This window comes from Chrysochloris asiatica, unplaced genomic scaffold, assembly GCF_000296735.1.
Source record: "Chrysochloris asiatica unplaced genomic scaffold, ChrAsi1.0 scaffold00036, whole genome shotgun sequence".
In the NCBI taxonomy this organism is placed as follows: domain Eukaryota; kingdom Metazoa; phylum Chordata; class Mammalia; order Afrosoricida; family Chrysochloridae; genus Chrysochloris; species Chrysochloris asiatica.
In genome coordinates, this window is record NW_006408554.1 from 20,996,868 (window position 1) to 21,011,187 (window position 14,320).

A 14,320-nucleotide genomic window follows, 5' to 3' on the forward strand; every position below is an offset into this window, starting at 1 on the left:
AAATATTTTAAGTCCTCTTCACTTTCAGCAAGCAAGGTTGTATCATCTGCATATTGCAGGTTGTTAATGAATCTTCCTCCAATCCTGATGCCACGTTTTTCTTGATATAACCCAGCTTCTTGGATTATTTGCTCAGCAGACAGGTTGAATAAGTACGGGGAAAGAACACAACACTGTAGCACACCTTTCTTAAGTTTAAACCATTCAGTGCTTCCATGTTCTGTTTGAATAACTGCCTCTTGGTCTATGCACAGGTTCTTCATGAGCACTATTACATGTTCTGGAATACTCATAGTTCACAATGTTGCCCATAGCTTGTCATGATATACACAATCGAAGGCCTTTGCATAGTCAATAAAGCACAAGTAAACATCTTTCTGGTATTCTCTGTTTTCAGCCAAGATCCACCTGACATCAGCAATGATATACCTTGTTCCATGTCCTCTTATGAATCTTCTTTGAACCTCTCGAAGTTCTCTGTCAATGTATGCTTGTAGCAGTTATTGTATTACCTTTAGCAAAACTTTACTCTCGTGGGATATCAAAGAGACTGTCAGATGATTTCCGCATTCTGGTGGATCACCTCTCTTTGGAATGAGCACAAACATGGATCTCTTCCAATCAGTTGGCCAGACAGTTGTCTTCCAAATATCTTGGCAGAGATGAGTGAGTGCCTCCAGTGCCACTCATGTGTCCATTTGTCGTACTGTGGTGGCTTGTAAGTTGCTGTGATTCTGGAAGCTATACCGTGGGTATTTTAAATACCAGCAGGGTCAGGTTTCAGATGAGCTTCCAAATGAAGACAGACTAGGAAGAAGGAGAAACTAACTACTTCCGAATATTTAGTCACTGAAAATCTTATGAACAGCACAGAAACGTCTGAATTACATACATAAAAATGTTTAAAATGGCAAATGTTTTGTTACATATATTCTCCCAAAGTAATATGAAAATTAAACAATTCTATCAAAGTTCAATGTTTAAATAAAACATTTACCTTATCTACACATAGAAAATTACATGCATAAAAAATGTCAAATCATTCACACAATTAATAGACTGATTTACAAAATAAATACTACTTGGGAATAATGTGCTCTGTTAAATAATTAACTATAGGAGACCAAAGAGCCATCATTTACTCAAAAACAAAGATGAGACGACAAGGAGAAGAAGGGAAGCTAGATCAACGGGAATAGAACAAACAGAATAGAAATAATGAGAATGCTGACACTTTGTATAAACTCAAACACTGGCATAGAACAATCTGCATAAAAATTATTATATGGGAATCTGATTTGCTGCATAAACTTTCACCTAAAACACACAAAATACTACTTAAAAGAGAAAGAGGAAGCACAAGGGACTCAGTTAGGAATTTTTGGTATTGGCCTAAGAGAGTATATAAAGGGTACACTGACTATGTCAGTGGAAAGAGAAAAAAAGGACAGATTACAGAGATGTTATTGAGCAAAACTGAAAACAGAAACAAATGATATGTGGGAAGGTGGAAGAAATTGAAATCAAGGTGGACTGAAATTCTAGCTAAGGATTTTTCCGTAATGCTGATCCTAAAATAAAATTATGAATTAAAACACACACACACATAGAGCTGATGGCAAGGAGAGATAGGGAAGCTGAAGACTTTAGACTTAAGGAAAGAGAAAGGCTGTGTGCTGGTGGGCAGGAGGTTGGCTTGTAAACTGTGCTCTTTGATTGTTTAAAAGACTATATATTCCTGCATGTTTTTGTGTACATTAAGATAAAATAAAACAAAAACAGGGAACAGAGGCAAATACTATTAACGGATGGTGCAAGGAGGGGGTTGTAATCATTGCAATGAAACAAAATATGTTTGGTTGAGTGACAGAGTGATGTTCTGCCATGTAAACTATCACTCAATTCACAATAATAACTTTAAAAAAAACAAACACACAAAACTATGGCAACTGGCAGATTTGGTAACCTATGACTCAAATCCAAATCTTTATAAATAAGGCTAAGTCAAAAAGTATTTCTACTAAGATTCCAGTTCATACATGCACAGGTTTATTTTTAAAATATTTTTAAAAACCTGTTTCTGTGATCAGTGGTTGACAGCAGGAAAGTTCTCTCAGTAATGTACGTGTCTTTGTCTTGTTACGGTGCCTTTTAAAAAAATGTTGCTGCTGTTGTTAAGTGCCATTAAGTCAGTTCCAACTCAAAGTGACACTGTATAGGGTTTCCGAGGAGCAGCTGGTGGTGGGTCTGAACTGCCAACCTTGTGGTTTGCAGTCCAGTGTTGATCCAACATTTCCACACATAGGTCCAATCAAAACAGTGGCTGCCAAGGGGGTCTGCTAGTCCAGTTACATTCAAGACAGAGAGGTTGGTTCAGAAGGTAATGGCAACTGTTTTTTAGGATTCCAAAGGGGTAATGATAGACTTTATTGAAAACCACAGGACTATTAGGGTGGGTTATTAGGAGGGAGATTTTTCAAAAAATTGAAAACTGTTAGTGAGGGAAAGACCAAGAAAGTTGTGTCCAGGAGTCTTTTTCCATCACAACAATATTCTTAAAGGGTAGCAAAGGCTGACCTATGAGAACTTTGTGGGGAAACCTTACCCCATTCACGCTATAGCCTTGATCTATCCCCTTCAGACATCTTTTTTGCTCCCCAAACTTAAGAACACCTAAAAGGAATACAATTTGAGTCCTTAGAGTATCACCAACCTTCTGTTTTGATGCGGTGTAAATCAATGAGTGCAGAATTCTTCAAGGAAGGGACAGAGCTAGAAATATCATCTTAAGAGCATAGAGACTTAGATGGAGGATATGCTAAGAAACAGTAGCTTCATTCTGTTGTTTTTGTTTAATAAAAGTGTTATGATTTTGTGGCAATACTTTTCGACTTAACCTCATACTTTGAAAGACGGTCTTTCTATGTGCTCTTAATACATTTGAAGGGATAGAATTTAAATCAGTCATTGAAATGCCTCTGTAAAATCAAAGCCCCTGCTCTGCACTTTCCAGAGTAAACATACTGGGTTAATCAGAGTCTAAGATGGAAGCAAATACGCAAATGAGTTACGATACAGGTTTAACCTCTTTCTCTAAAAAGGGTTTCAAGTGGAGACTCCCAGAAGATGAATCAGCTCAATAGATGGCACGTGGTGAGAGGCTGCTCCGCTCAGGTTTCTGTAGCTTTAGCTAACTTATCTCTAGCTTGCCTTAGATGGAGACGTGACAACAAACCCCTTGGGAGAAAGTCCTCTCTTTGATGGTTTAATTTCAGGAGGCTTTCTCTTGAGCTTTATAAGGATTCAATCATACCTATCTCAAGAAATAGAAATAAGACATCAATAAACTAAATAAATAAAAAGATATCCATGTGTTCAGCTGCAGAAGATGTCGGTAACTTTGTATCTTTGCTTATGTTAAGCAGTTGCAATGACATAGATACGGCAGGTATCTCAACAAGAAGAAAAGTATTCTCCCTGCACCCATCTAATGAAGAAAGGAATTGAAGTCAAGATTTTCTGGTATGATTTTTAGTTCTTTGGACTTAAGGTGTATATTTAACTTAGTAGTTTATTGCTAAGATAGTGGAAACAAGCAATACTCTTAACATTTCAAAAAGAGACATCCTTAAAAAAATAGATAAACAAATCAAATATATTTCAAAATTAAGTAAAAATCTTACTTAATAAGTGTCTTTGTGAGTTCATTTCCTTCTGTAATACACGAGCCATGAAAAACTTGATTGATTTTTGATTCCTTAGAATAAACATCATCTTTTGGGAGACGAGAATACATCACATCTAGCATCTTATAATAGCCCATCTTCTTGGTGATTTGAGTATCAAAAGTAGATTCATTTATCTAAGAAAAGGTACCACATAATTATCTTTGGTCTTATAAAACATGACAAGTATTTTATTAAATATGTCAAATTTAATATCTAAATCTTTTAGAAGTAAAATGAAACAACCAAAAGATGTAAAGCCAATACACAATAAAATCTAAAAAAAAAAACAAAAACAAAACAAAACAAAAACCCCAGGACTTTACAGATGTGATTAAGGATCCAGAGTTAGAGAGATCCAGGTGGGTCTTAAATGCAGTCATATGGAACCTTATAAAACGGAGATAAAAGGGTATTAAAAAGACATAAAAAGAGGAGGCTATATGCAAGTGGAGGCAAAAGACTAGAGTGATGCAGCCACAAACCAATGAAAGCTGGCAGCCACCAAAAGCTGAAGAAAGGCTGAATTCTCCCTAAGAGACTCAGGATTCGGGTAGTAGTACCCTGACTTTCAGAGTAAAACTGATTTCAGACTCTAGTCTCTAGGACAGTGAGAGAATAAATTTGTTTTAAATCAACACTGTTGTGGTAATATTTTAAAGCCAACTCGAGAAGGTAGTACAGATCTCATGTAGCCATAAAGTTATCAAAATGTTGAGGTAATTCTCCTTGAGCAGTGAAAATAACTTTACAAAACATGCAGCCATTTCTAATGATAGTGGCCAAGGGGATGTGCCCATTAAAGAAAATATTTAATTTAATAGATATACAATACCTTTGTAAACCTGGATTTCAACGTATCAATGGCATCTACCACGATTTTGCTGAAAAATTCTCTCAAAGCATTCAGAGTACAGTGCCACAGCAGAGTGAGGAGACAACGATCTATAAATGCCTGACGGGTAGTATTTGAAAGTAGGTCATCCCTCCCAAACATTCTGTAGACACTTTCCAGAAGGACTACTTGTGTAGTACATGAACTCCTAGGAAGAAAAGAAAACAATTATGTGAATATTCATGTTATTGAACAAATATTTATGAATGCCTACTCGAGAAGATAAAGCCAAACATTACAACAAAATATGCAAACATCTGGAGTCAGAAAACCAAAAAGGAAGAAAAAGAATTGTTATTGTTAAGTGCCGTCGAGTAGGTTCCGACCCATAGAGACCCTGTACAGGGTTTCCAAGGATGGAAATATTTACAGAAGCAGAAAGCCTCATTTTTCCTCCTGCAGAGCAGCTGGTAGTTTCAAACTGCTAACTTTGAGGTTCACAGCCCAATTGGTAACCACTACACTACCAGAGCTCTTTGGATAAAAGGGACAAAAACACTAGTTAACTATGTTCACAAAGGAATGGTCAACCATTCAAGATCAAAAGAGCAACATTTACCTAAGGACAAAGGTCAGAAGAGTTGGGAGGGAGGGTAGAATGAAAACAAAAACCATAGGAAGGAAATAGGATAACTGTTGCTACATGGAGGAGGACTGCAATCGTTGAGATGAAACAAAGTAGATGATTTGCTGACTGTAAAACTAATGATATACTCTGTAAACCTTCATTTGATTCATAATAAATAGCTTAAAAACAAAAACAAAAATATCATGCTTATATACACTTGAGTGAGCTAGAAAGGAATATCGAGAAACATGATACGGAAAGCTTATAAACTTGTCTTCAGCCTACAAATGATTGAAATCCCTAAAAAGGTTCTAAAACTTGCCCTGTGAAAGAGACTACTTGTGGAGCCTTTGCAGTGTACTGAACCAGAGGTGGAATCTTGAGCTCCATCCAGGACCTTCTGAGGTGGGACATTCCCACTTGAAAGGATATACAGATCAGCCCAGAGTGGCTAGAGGAACAGAAAATACTTCTTGAAAGAAAGACCAGCAGGAAAAATAAAAAACAAAAATGGCAGTCTGATTGGCTACTACCAAAATAAGCAAGCTGTTTGACAGGGGGCCATCAAGGCAAGCAATCAAGTCCTTTTAGGATAACCCCCACCCCAAGACTGACACTCAAAGGAAACACACAAGGAGGCATGTAAGCTTGCTGGTGACCGTGTTGGTCTCCTTGTGAGTGGAAATGGGGAAAAGGCAGCAATGAAAATATGGGCTGAGTTTGACCACATTCCATAGTCTCCTGTCGACCTTGATATAAGAGAGAGAGGAAGAAGGTCTGGTTAGTCCGAAGTGTGGGGAGACCTGGGGACTCTGCAAGGTTGGTTTGAACCACAAGATCAGTGGTTCAAATTTACCAGCCACTCCTTAGAAATTCTATACAGGGTCACTATGAGTAGGAACTGACTTGACAGCACTTAGCAATAGTAATAACAACACAAATCTCTCAAGCTGTATTAACTTTGCAAGAGTAGAAAGCCTTACCTTTCTCCAGCAGAACAGCTGGTAGACTCAAACCACCAACCTTGTGGCTCGTAGTCCGGTGTTCATCATACAGAGACACTGCATACTCCACCTATTAAGGAGTCTTACCAAATTTGACCCTAAATATAACTGAGCGTAAGATTTAATGTTCTGTTCGCAGAAACACAGGGGCCACAGATCCAAGTTAAATGAAAATAGGAAATAATCAGATAAATCCAGAATGTAAGATATTATACAGGTCAAGTGTTCAGGTTTCTTCAAAAATAAAAGGAAATAACAGAAAGGAAAGACAGTGTTCTAGATGGAGAGAATCAACACTGAAAGTGCCATTCCTGGACCTCATTTAGATCCTAACTCAAACAATCCAAGTTTAAGAACTTCTGAAACTACGTTAGGGGACATGTGAATGTGGTATTATTGGTACCACTTATCAGTTGATAATGGTTTCTATAAAAAATAATGTAACTTTTACACATATATATGTAGAAGTATTTGGTCTTCTGGTGTGGCACTGTAGGATCACCACTGGACTGTGAACCATAAGGTCAGCAGTTCAAACTTAACTGCTACTCCTCGGAAACCCTATAAAGGGCCACTATGAGTCAGAACCAACTTGGTGGCACTTAACAACAAAAGTAAATATTTAGAGGTGAAATGACAAAGTGTCAGAGATTTGCTTCAAATTGTTGTTGTTGTTAAGCGCTGACGAGTTGGTTCCAACCCATAGTGACCTTGTATAGGGTTTCTAAGGAGTGGCTGGTGAGCTTGAACTGCTGACCCTGTGGTTCAAACTGACCTTGCAATCCAGCACATTAGCCTACAGTGCCACACCAGGACTCCTTGCTTCAAATTAAACAGCAAAGGTGAGAAAAAGACCAAAGAGACAAAGACACTGAGAAGACTAGTGCTTGTCCTCTTTGGAGGACGGGTATATGGGTTAATTTCTCTTCTCTTTAGCTTTGATTATGCTTGAAAACTTTTATAACAAAGTTTTTCTGCAAACTTTTTAAATAATAAAATTTTTAAAAATTACCACGCCAAAATATTTAGTCCTTAGCTGGCAATAAACAGTTGGGTACTATTTCTAGTCAATTTTCTGGGGACAGAAAAGATAATTACCCCCAAAACAAAAACGTATATTGTTCTTGGATTCTAGATTAGACTGGCTTACCTAATGGCAATCCGTTTGAAAGTCAATTTAAATAAGTCTTCCATAACATGGTGTTGTTCCCGACAAAGAATTTCGGTCATCAATTGTAACAACACAGGACTCTGAGATAATTCCAATGCATCTAGAAACTAGAAAAATACATTAATATTTTAAAAACATTTTTATGTAATAAAAACATGTTTTATTTTTAGCAATTCTTAATAATAGAGAATATATTGCAGAATATTGTAGAAAATTAACAAATGCTATCCTGGTGTGCTGCTGTGGGATACAGCACTGCACTGCAAGGTCAGTTTGAACCATGAGGTCAGCAGTTCAAACTCACCAGAAGCTCCTTGGAAACCCTAGACTTTTGCCTACAAATTCAGTGACTCAAGATTCCAACTGGAATGAAAGGATTCTTTGTATCAAGGAACAACCTTATTTCCTCAGTGTACTGGATTGGTAGGGACAAGAAATTTAGACATTGGGTATCAAAAATGGAGGGGCTACAAAGTCATGAAGTAGCTGGCTTATAAGCTTTCATGAGTTTGCTTAGTGACAGAATGAATGAAAAAATGAGAAAGAGAAACATACAGAGCAGCATGGACAAGAAAACAAGATCCTTCATTACGCTATCTATTAGACACATAGCAAAAAGATGGAAACAGCGTAAAATACCCAGCAACATAAGACTGGCTAAACAAACTTTGGTACATACATATAATGGAATGCTATGAAACACTGAAAAATAATGTGAAACACTTCACAACATAGTTGAACCTGGAGGACACTATGCTGAGCAAAATTAGTCAATCACAAAAGGGCAAATATAGTATGAGGCCAATGTTGTAAAAAGTTTAAAAATAAGAAAAGGTTTTCTTGATAAAAGAAAACAATCTATGATGGTTATGGGGTGGGGGAGGGACTTATTCATGGGCTACAGGGCAGACACATGTTAAGACTGCTGACAGGGCAGGCAATATGCAACAAGAGGGAGATTAATAGAGGTAAAGATAAAGGTAGTGGTAGACACAGGGCGGAATGCAATAGACAAAGTGAACAGAGGTAAATACTGTTGACTGTTGGTACATGGAGGGGATTGCAACCATGTAATGAAGCAAAGTATATGATGATGATCTGCTCTGTAAACCTTCACTCAAATCACAATAAAAAGTTGAAAAAAAAATAATGATTATCAACCTTAAGTACTGTTCTCCTTTTAAAAATCACCCTTATGAGATCAAATGGCCAAGAATGAGTCTGAAACAAAGATGAGAATATAAGGGGGTAGGGAAACTATGTTTATGGAAACATAACAACCAAAATGAAAATGTTCACTCATGCTGGAAATGTAACCAGTATCACTGAACAACATGTGTAGGCATTGTTGAATGGGAATCTAAACTGCTATGTAAATCTTAACTGAAAACACAGTGGGAAACAAAAAAAGTAGAGCAGGGAAGACATGAATTCCAAAGGATTCAGATAAGCATCTGGCTACACAGGTGACCTTCACCAGGAAGTACTTCAAGTCTTTTCTTCCAGCAGGCAAAGTTGAGTCATCAGCATATTGCAAACTGTCAATAAGTCTCCTCTAATCCTTGCTGTTGTTGTTGTTACGTGCCGTGGAGTGGGTTCCGACTCATGGTGACCCTGTATAGGGTTTCCAAGGCTGTAAATCTTTACGGGAGCAGAAAGCCTCATCTTTCTCCCACGGAGCAGCTGGTAGTTTCTCTAATCCTAATGCCATCAAAATCGGCTTCTCGGATTATATTTGCTCAGCATACAGATTGAATAAATATGATGAAAGGGTAAAACCATGACACACACCTTTCCTAATTTTAAACCATTCAGTATCCCCCTGTCCTGATTTAGCAACTGACTCTTGGTGTATGTACCATGAGCACAATTAAATGTTCTGGAATTCCCATTCTTTGCAGTGCTATCCAGTTATGATCCACACAGTCAAATGCCTTTCATTACTGTTAAGTGCTGTCAAATCGGTTTTGACTCAAAGTGACCTTGTATAATGTTTCTGAGGCTGTACATATTTGTGGGACCAGAAAGTCTCATCTTTCTCCCATGGAACAGCTACTGGGCTCGAACCACCAACCTTGTGGTTCCTAGTCCAGTGCTTATTGTATAGATCCATGATGCTCCCCCAAATGTCACTGCACAGTTATTAAAGCACAAATACACATCTTTCTGTTATTCTCTGCTTTCAGCCAAGATCCATCTGAAGTCAGCAATAACATCCTTCGTTTTCTTTTGGATTGAATAGAGTTTCTGACAGTTCCCTCTTGACGTACTGCTGCAATCATTTTTAAATTACCTTTAACAAAATTTTACTTGCGTGCAATATCAATGATATTGCTCATATTACATTAAGTCATCTCGGTTGCTTCTATAACTGACTTCCAAATTTCTTGGCATAGACAAATGAGCATCTCCAGTTCTGCATTAGTTTGTTGAAAATATTCCGTTTTTAATAACATCAATTCCTAAAGCTTATATTTTGCCAGTGCTTTCAGTGCAGCTTGGATCTCGTCCTTCAGTACCATTGGTTCTTAATCATTTACTACCTCCTGAGAGGGTTCAATGTCAACCAGTTCTTTTTGGTACAGTGACTCTGTGTATTACTTCCATCTTCTTTTGATGTCTCTGCATCATTCAATGTATTACCTACATTGTTGATCCGTACTGTCGAGTTGGAACCAACTCATCCATACTGTACAAGGTTTCCAAGGAAAACCTGGTAGGTTTGAACTGATGACCTTGCAGTTAACAGCCCAGCACCACACCAGAACAGAATCCTTCAATACTGCAACCCAAGGCTTGAATTTTTCTTCTTCAGTTCTTTCAGCTTGAGAAAAGTTGAGTGTGTTCTTCCCTTTTGGTTTTCTCAAGATTAAAGTATGGATTGCACCTCATTGTAAACAAAACAAAAATCCCCATGACAGGGCCTATAAATAATATCATGATAAATGGAGAAAAGATTGAAGTTGTCAATGATTTCATTTTAGTTGGACCCACAACCAACATTCATGAAACAGTCAAGAAATCAAATGATGTATTTCATTAGGCAAATCTGCTGCAAAAGATCTCTTTCAAATGTTAAATAGCAAAGATGTCACTTTGAGGATTGAGACGTGCCTGACCCAAGTCATGAAATTTTCAATTGCCTCATATGCATGTAAAACATGGACAATGAATAAGGAAAACCAGGGAAGAACTGATGCACTGGAATTACGGTTCTGGTGAAGGATACTGAAAGTACCAGAAAAGCACACATATTTATTTTGGAAGAAGTACAGCTGGATTGCTCCTTAGAAGCGATGTTGAGACTTTGTCTCTCATACTTTGGACATGTAATCAGGAAAGATAGAGTGGAAGGCCAATGAAAAGGAGGAAGACAAGATGGACCGACATAGTGGCGGCAACAATGGGTTCAAACCTAGTAACAACTGGGAAGCCACCGCATGATCAGGCAGAGTTTCATTTTGTTGTACACAGGGTTGCTATGAAGTGACTTGACGGCACTTAATAACAGATGGTCAGCTTTCAAAGTGAATTTAATTGAGTTCTTAAAAGTTAGGATACTTTCCTGATTCTGGATATTTACTTCTTTTTATCAAGCAATGTAGCAAAAATACACAGCAATGTTTTCATTTCATTTGGTACTACAAAAAACTAACCTTCTTCATGCAGTCCACATAATTATTATGCCGCAGTGTTCCCTGGGGAAATTCATCAGACTTCATAGGAAAATTAGAAACCACAAGCTTTTCCAGAGCTTGCTTTAGGTCCTCAAGACTTCTTCCAGTAAGATTGGTGAAGAAAGGAAGAATAATGATTGCTTGACCCTGTGGAGAAATGTTGATATGTGAAATAACACTCACTGTGGCTTATATAACTTACATACTAAATAAAATTACTGCATTCTAAAGACTTTGTAAATAAACCACTATGTGGATCAATGAATGACTTCAGAATAACTTCTAGAGTGCATCCTAGTCCAACATGATTTTGTAGGAAAAGCACAGAACTACTAAGAACAAGGATGGTAGTTCAAACTCACCACCTGCTCCTCAGTTACCCTATGCACAGTGGCTACGAAATCAGAATCTACTCAGTAGCACTTAACAACAACATCATCATCAGAATAAAAAGTAAAAAAAAACAACACAAGACAACAAACAACCCCTACATTCTGCAACCTGTAGATGCCATTCTGTAACTTGACTTTCCAGTCAGAGGTCAGTCAGCTAAGGGGGCTCTATAAACATAAATAATGCACGCTCATTCTGTAGTTCTTCCTGTAGAGAGATACTGAACAAGAGTTGCATGAAAAGAACATCTTGAATAGCCTATGGGGTAGTTTACACCTATTCTTGTGGCACTAATTCAGATCTTCACATAGAGCTTATAAGGAACTAGATGCTATTTCTATTGCCATCAAGGGGCAGGAAAGTTCCAAGTTCCCCTCACTGAAAAATGGGAAGCTTGATAAGTCATTCAGAGTAAAAAAATTCCATAGAATTAATTTCATTAGCCAATAAAAAGATCATTTTCATATGAAGGTTACATTTTAATAGAACGTAAGCTCTAATTACAATGTTGTTGCTGTTATGTGTTATGGAGTAGGTTCCAACTCACAGTGCCAAAACATAGCCTTTTCAAGGCTGTAAATCTCTGTGGTAGCAGAAAGTCTCCTCTCCAGTGGAGCGGCTGATGGACTTAAACCAACAACCTGTGGTTAGCTCTCTCCTAATTAGAATGTCGTTGTTATTGTTAAGTGCCATCGAGTCAGTGTTCAGACTCATAATGGCCCTGTATAGGGTTTCCAAGGAGTAGGTGGTAGGTTTGAACTGTCAATCTTGTGGTTCGCAGTCCAGTGCTAATCCTACAATGCCACAAGTGTTGTTATTAAATGTCGTCGAGTTGAAAATTAGCAACCTTAACATAGTTATTAAGTTCTGAGCCCTTGAAATCATCCAGATATTTAAGAAATGTTTATAAATAGAAAGATGTGTAATAGTTTTAATTATACAATTACCAAAAAAGATCATTTAAATCATATCTGTTGAAACACAGAAGCTAACTCTTGCACATATAATAATCTCATTGTGATTATACTTCAAGAGCAATAGGCAGAGTATCTGGAGAGCAGATTACAAAATGCCAGAGGTTTCCTTCAAGGTGAAGCTCACAGCAGTTGGTTACTGAGATATTGAGACTAACGATACGTACATGGGAGTTTACTGTGCTAGGCTTCCTGCTTTTGCACATATCTGAAACTTTGCAAATTGAAAACTTTTAAATCACAAGTATGCAAAAATATAGACGAGTAAATAACACAGATAATAATCAGGAAAAAAAATCTTTTTAATCACTTACTTTTAAATGTAAACCCAACTTGGAATCAGCAAGTAGGCTAGTGTATGTTCTAAAGACTTCAGGGAATGAGCTGTGATTTGTATTAAAAGATACAGATGAATCAATCTAAAGGAAGGGACATAAAACATGTCACATTTCCATGTACGTCTCTATTACCTTTAACGTATTTTTTATGATTAAATTTCAGGATTATAAATTTGTTCTAGAACTTAAAAATATTTCAATAATCCTTATTCTGAAACATTTCAAAACTATCTATTAAGGCAATGCATGTAAAGGTCCACTAAAAAGATAAAGTATAAGAAATGACAGTAAGTATAATAAATGAGAATGATGCATAATAACAGAAAATATTATTATAAAATTAAAGTTCATCAGTAGTCATTCATTAACAATATTTTTTTACTAATCAAACCAATGAGCTTTTGAGGTAACATCAAACATATTTTTGAAGATGCATATTATAGAATCCAAAATAACACAATATGACTGCATTTTATTGTCTCTCAAAATACCTGTAAAATTTTTGCCAACAAGGCCAGCACTGCCATTTTACTTTCAGGTGCAGAATCTTTGGCCCACCATGATTCACACTTCTTCCAGTTTTGCAGAACTGCGGTCACAAGCTTCAGTCCTTGGTGCTTCTGAATGGCTCGATCTTTGAAGCTTTGGTCTAACATGCCATTCAAAACAGCACTCACCTGTAATGAGTTCATTGTGACTAAAAAAATTCTTAATCCTGAGACTGAAAGTTAGATGACAAAAGTTACTTTCATATCAAGGCTAGCCTCTGAAAGTAAACTTAGTATTTCTATTTTTTATGTATAGCTAAACTCATCAAATTCAATAACTGTACTTTAATGTGGAATTTATAAGGTGGCCTAATTTAATTAGATATTAAATTAGAGTCATTCAAGTAAATACTAAATTTATCAAACATATAATTTATTAAAAAATTTTTCAAATCCATCATTAACATCTGCAACCAGTTTCTGAGGACAATCCATCACAAAGACCTACACTGACCAGGTTTTAAAGGTGCGCAGATTCAGGCTGCCTCATAAATAACTTGCTGCAATCCTTGTACTTCAGACAATTCAGACAACCCCTGAACATCAGTCAAATGACAAGTTCCTAGGTTTTGCCAAAGATTGTTGATTTCCTGATGCTTTTTATTTTAAATGCTATCAAGATATGCATAGACATAGCCAAAGAATCTCATAGATCTATTTTCATAAAAGTCGTCTCTGCCTTACCCCCTATAGCACAGCATTTTCTATAGTCTATAGGCAACTCCTTGAGCTGCTTTATGGGTTATTTTCTCATACTGCAACTAGATTACGCACTCTTCATTGGACTCCATTTGGGAGATAAGGACTTAGGTCTTTGGTTGCCACCTCTACTCCACGTGTACACACATTACCATACGCTCACAATCATGAGCACACACACACACACACATGCACAAACACTCATGTACACACATGCTTCCTATCTTATCATCGCTCCAATATTCTGGATAATCAGCAGTCCCACAATTATGACTATGTACACACTGCTCAGAAATGATCCAAGAAATACACTACCAATGACTTTCCT

General features: G+C 37.1%; 1 protein-coding gene across 1 annotated transcript in view; it reads right to left on the bottom strand.

The window, feature by feature from the left end:
* PRKDC (protein kinase, DNA-activated, catalytic polypeptide) overlaps positions 1-14,320 on the bottom strand; it is a 305,624-nt gene that overhangs the window by 185,657 nt on the left and 105,647 nt on the right. The window contains exons 38-43 of the mRNA XM_006860083.1: positions 13,237-13,422; positions 12,722-12,826; positions 11,020-11,187; positions 7,343-7,470; positions 4,561-4,768; positions 3,684-3,862 (exon numbers count right to left, since the gene is read on the bottom strand). Coding sequence (XP_006860145.1) covers positions 3,684-3,862; positions 4,561-4,768; positions 7,343-7,470; positions 11,020-11,187; positions 12,722-12,826; positions 13,237-13,422 — 974 coding nt within the window. The remainder of the gene's footprint in view (positions 1-3,683; positions 3,863-4,560; positions 4,769-7,342; positions 7,471-11,019; positions 11,188-12,721; positions 12,827-13,236; positions 13,423-14,320) is intronic.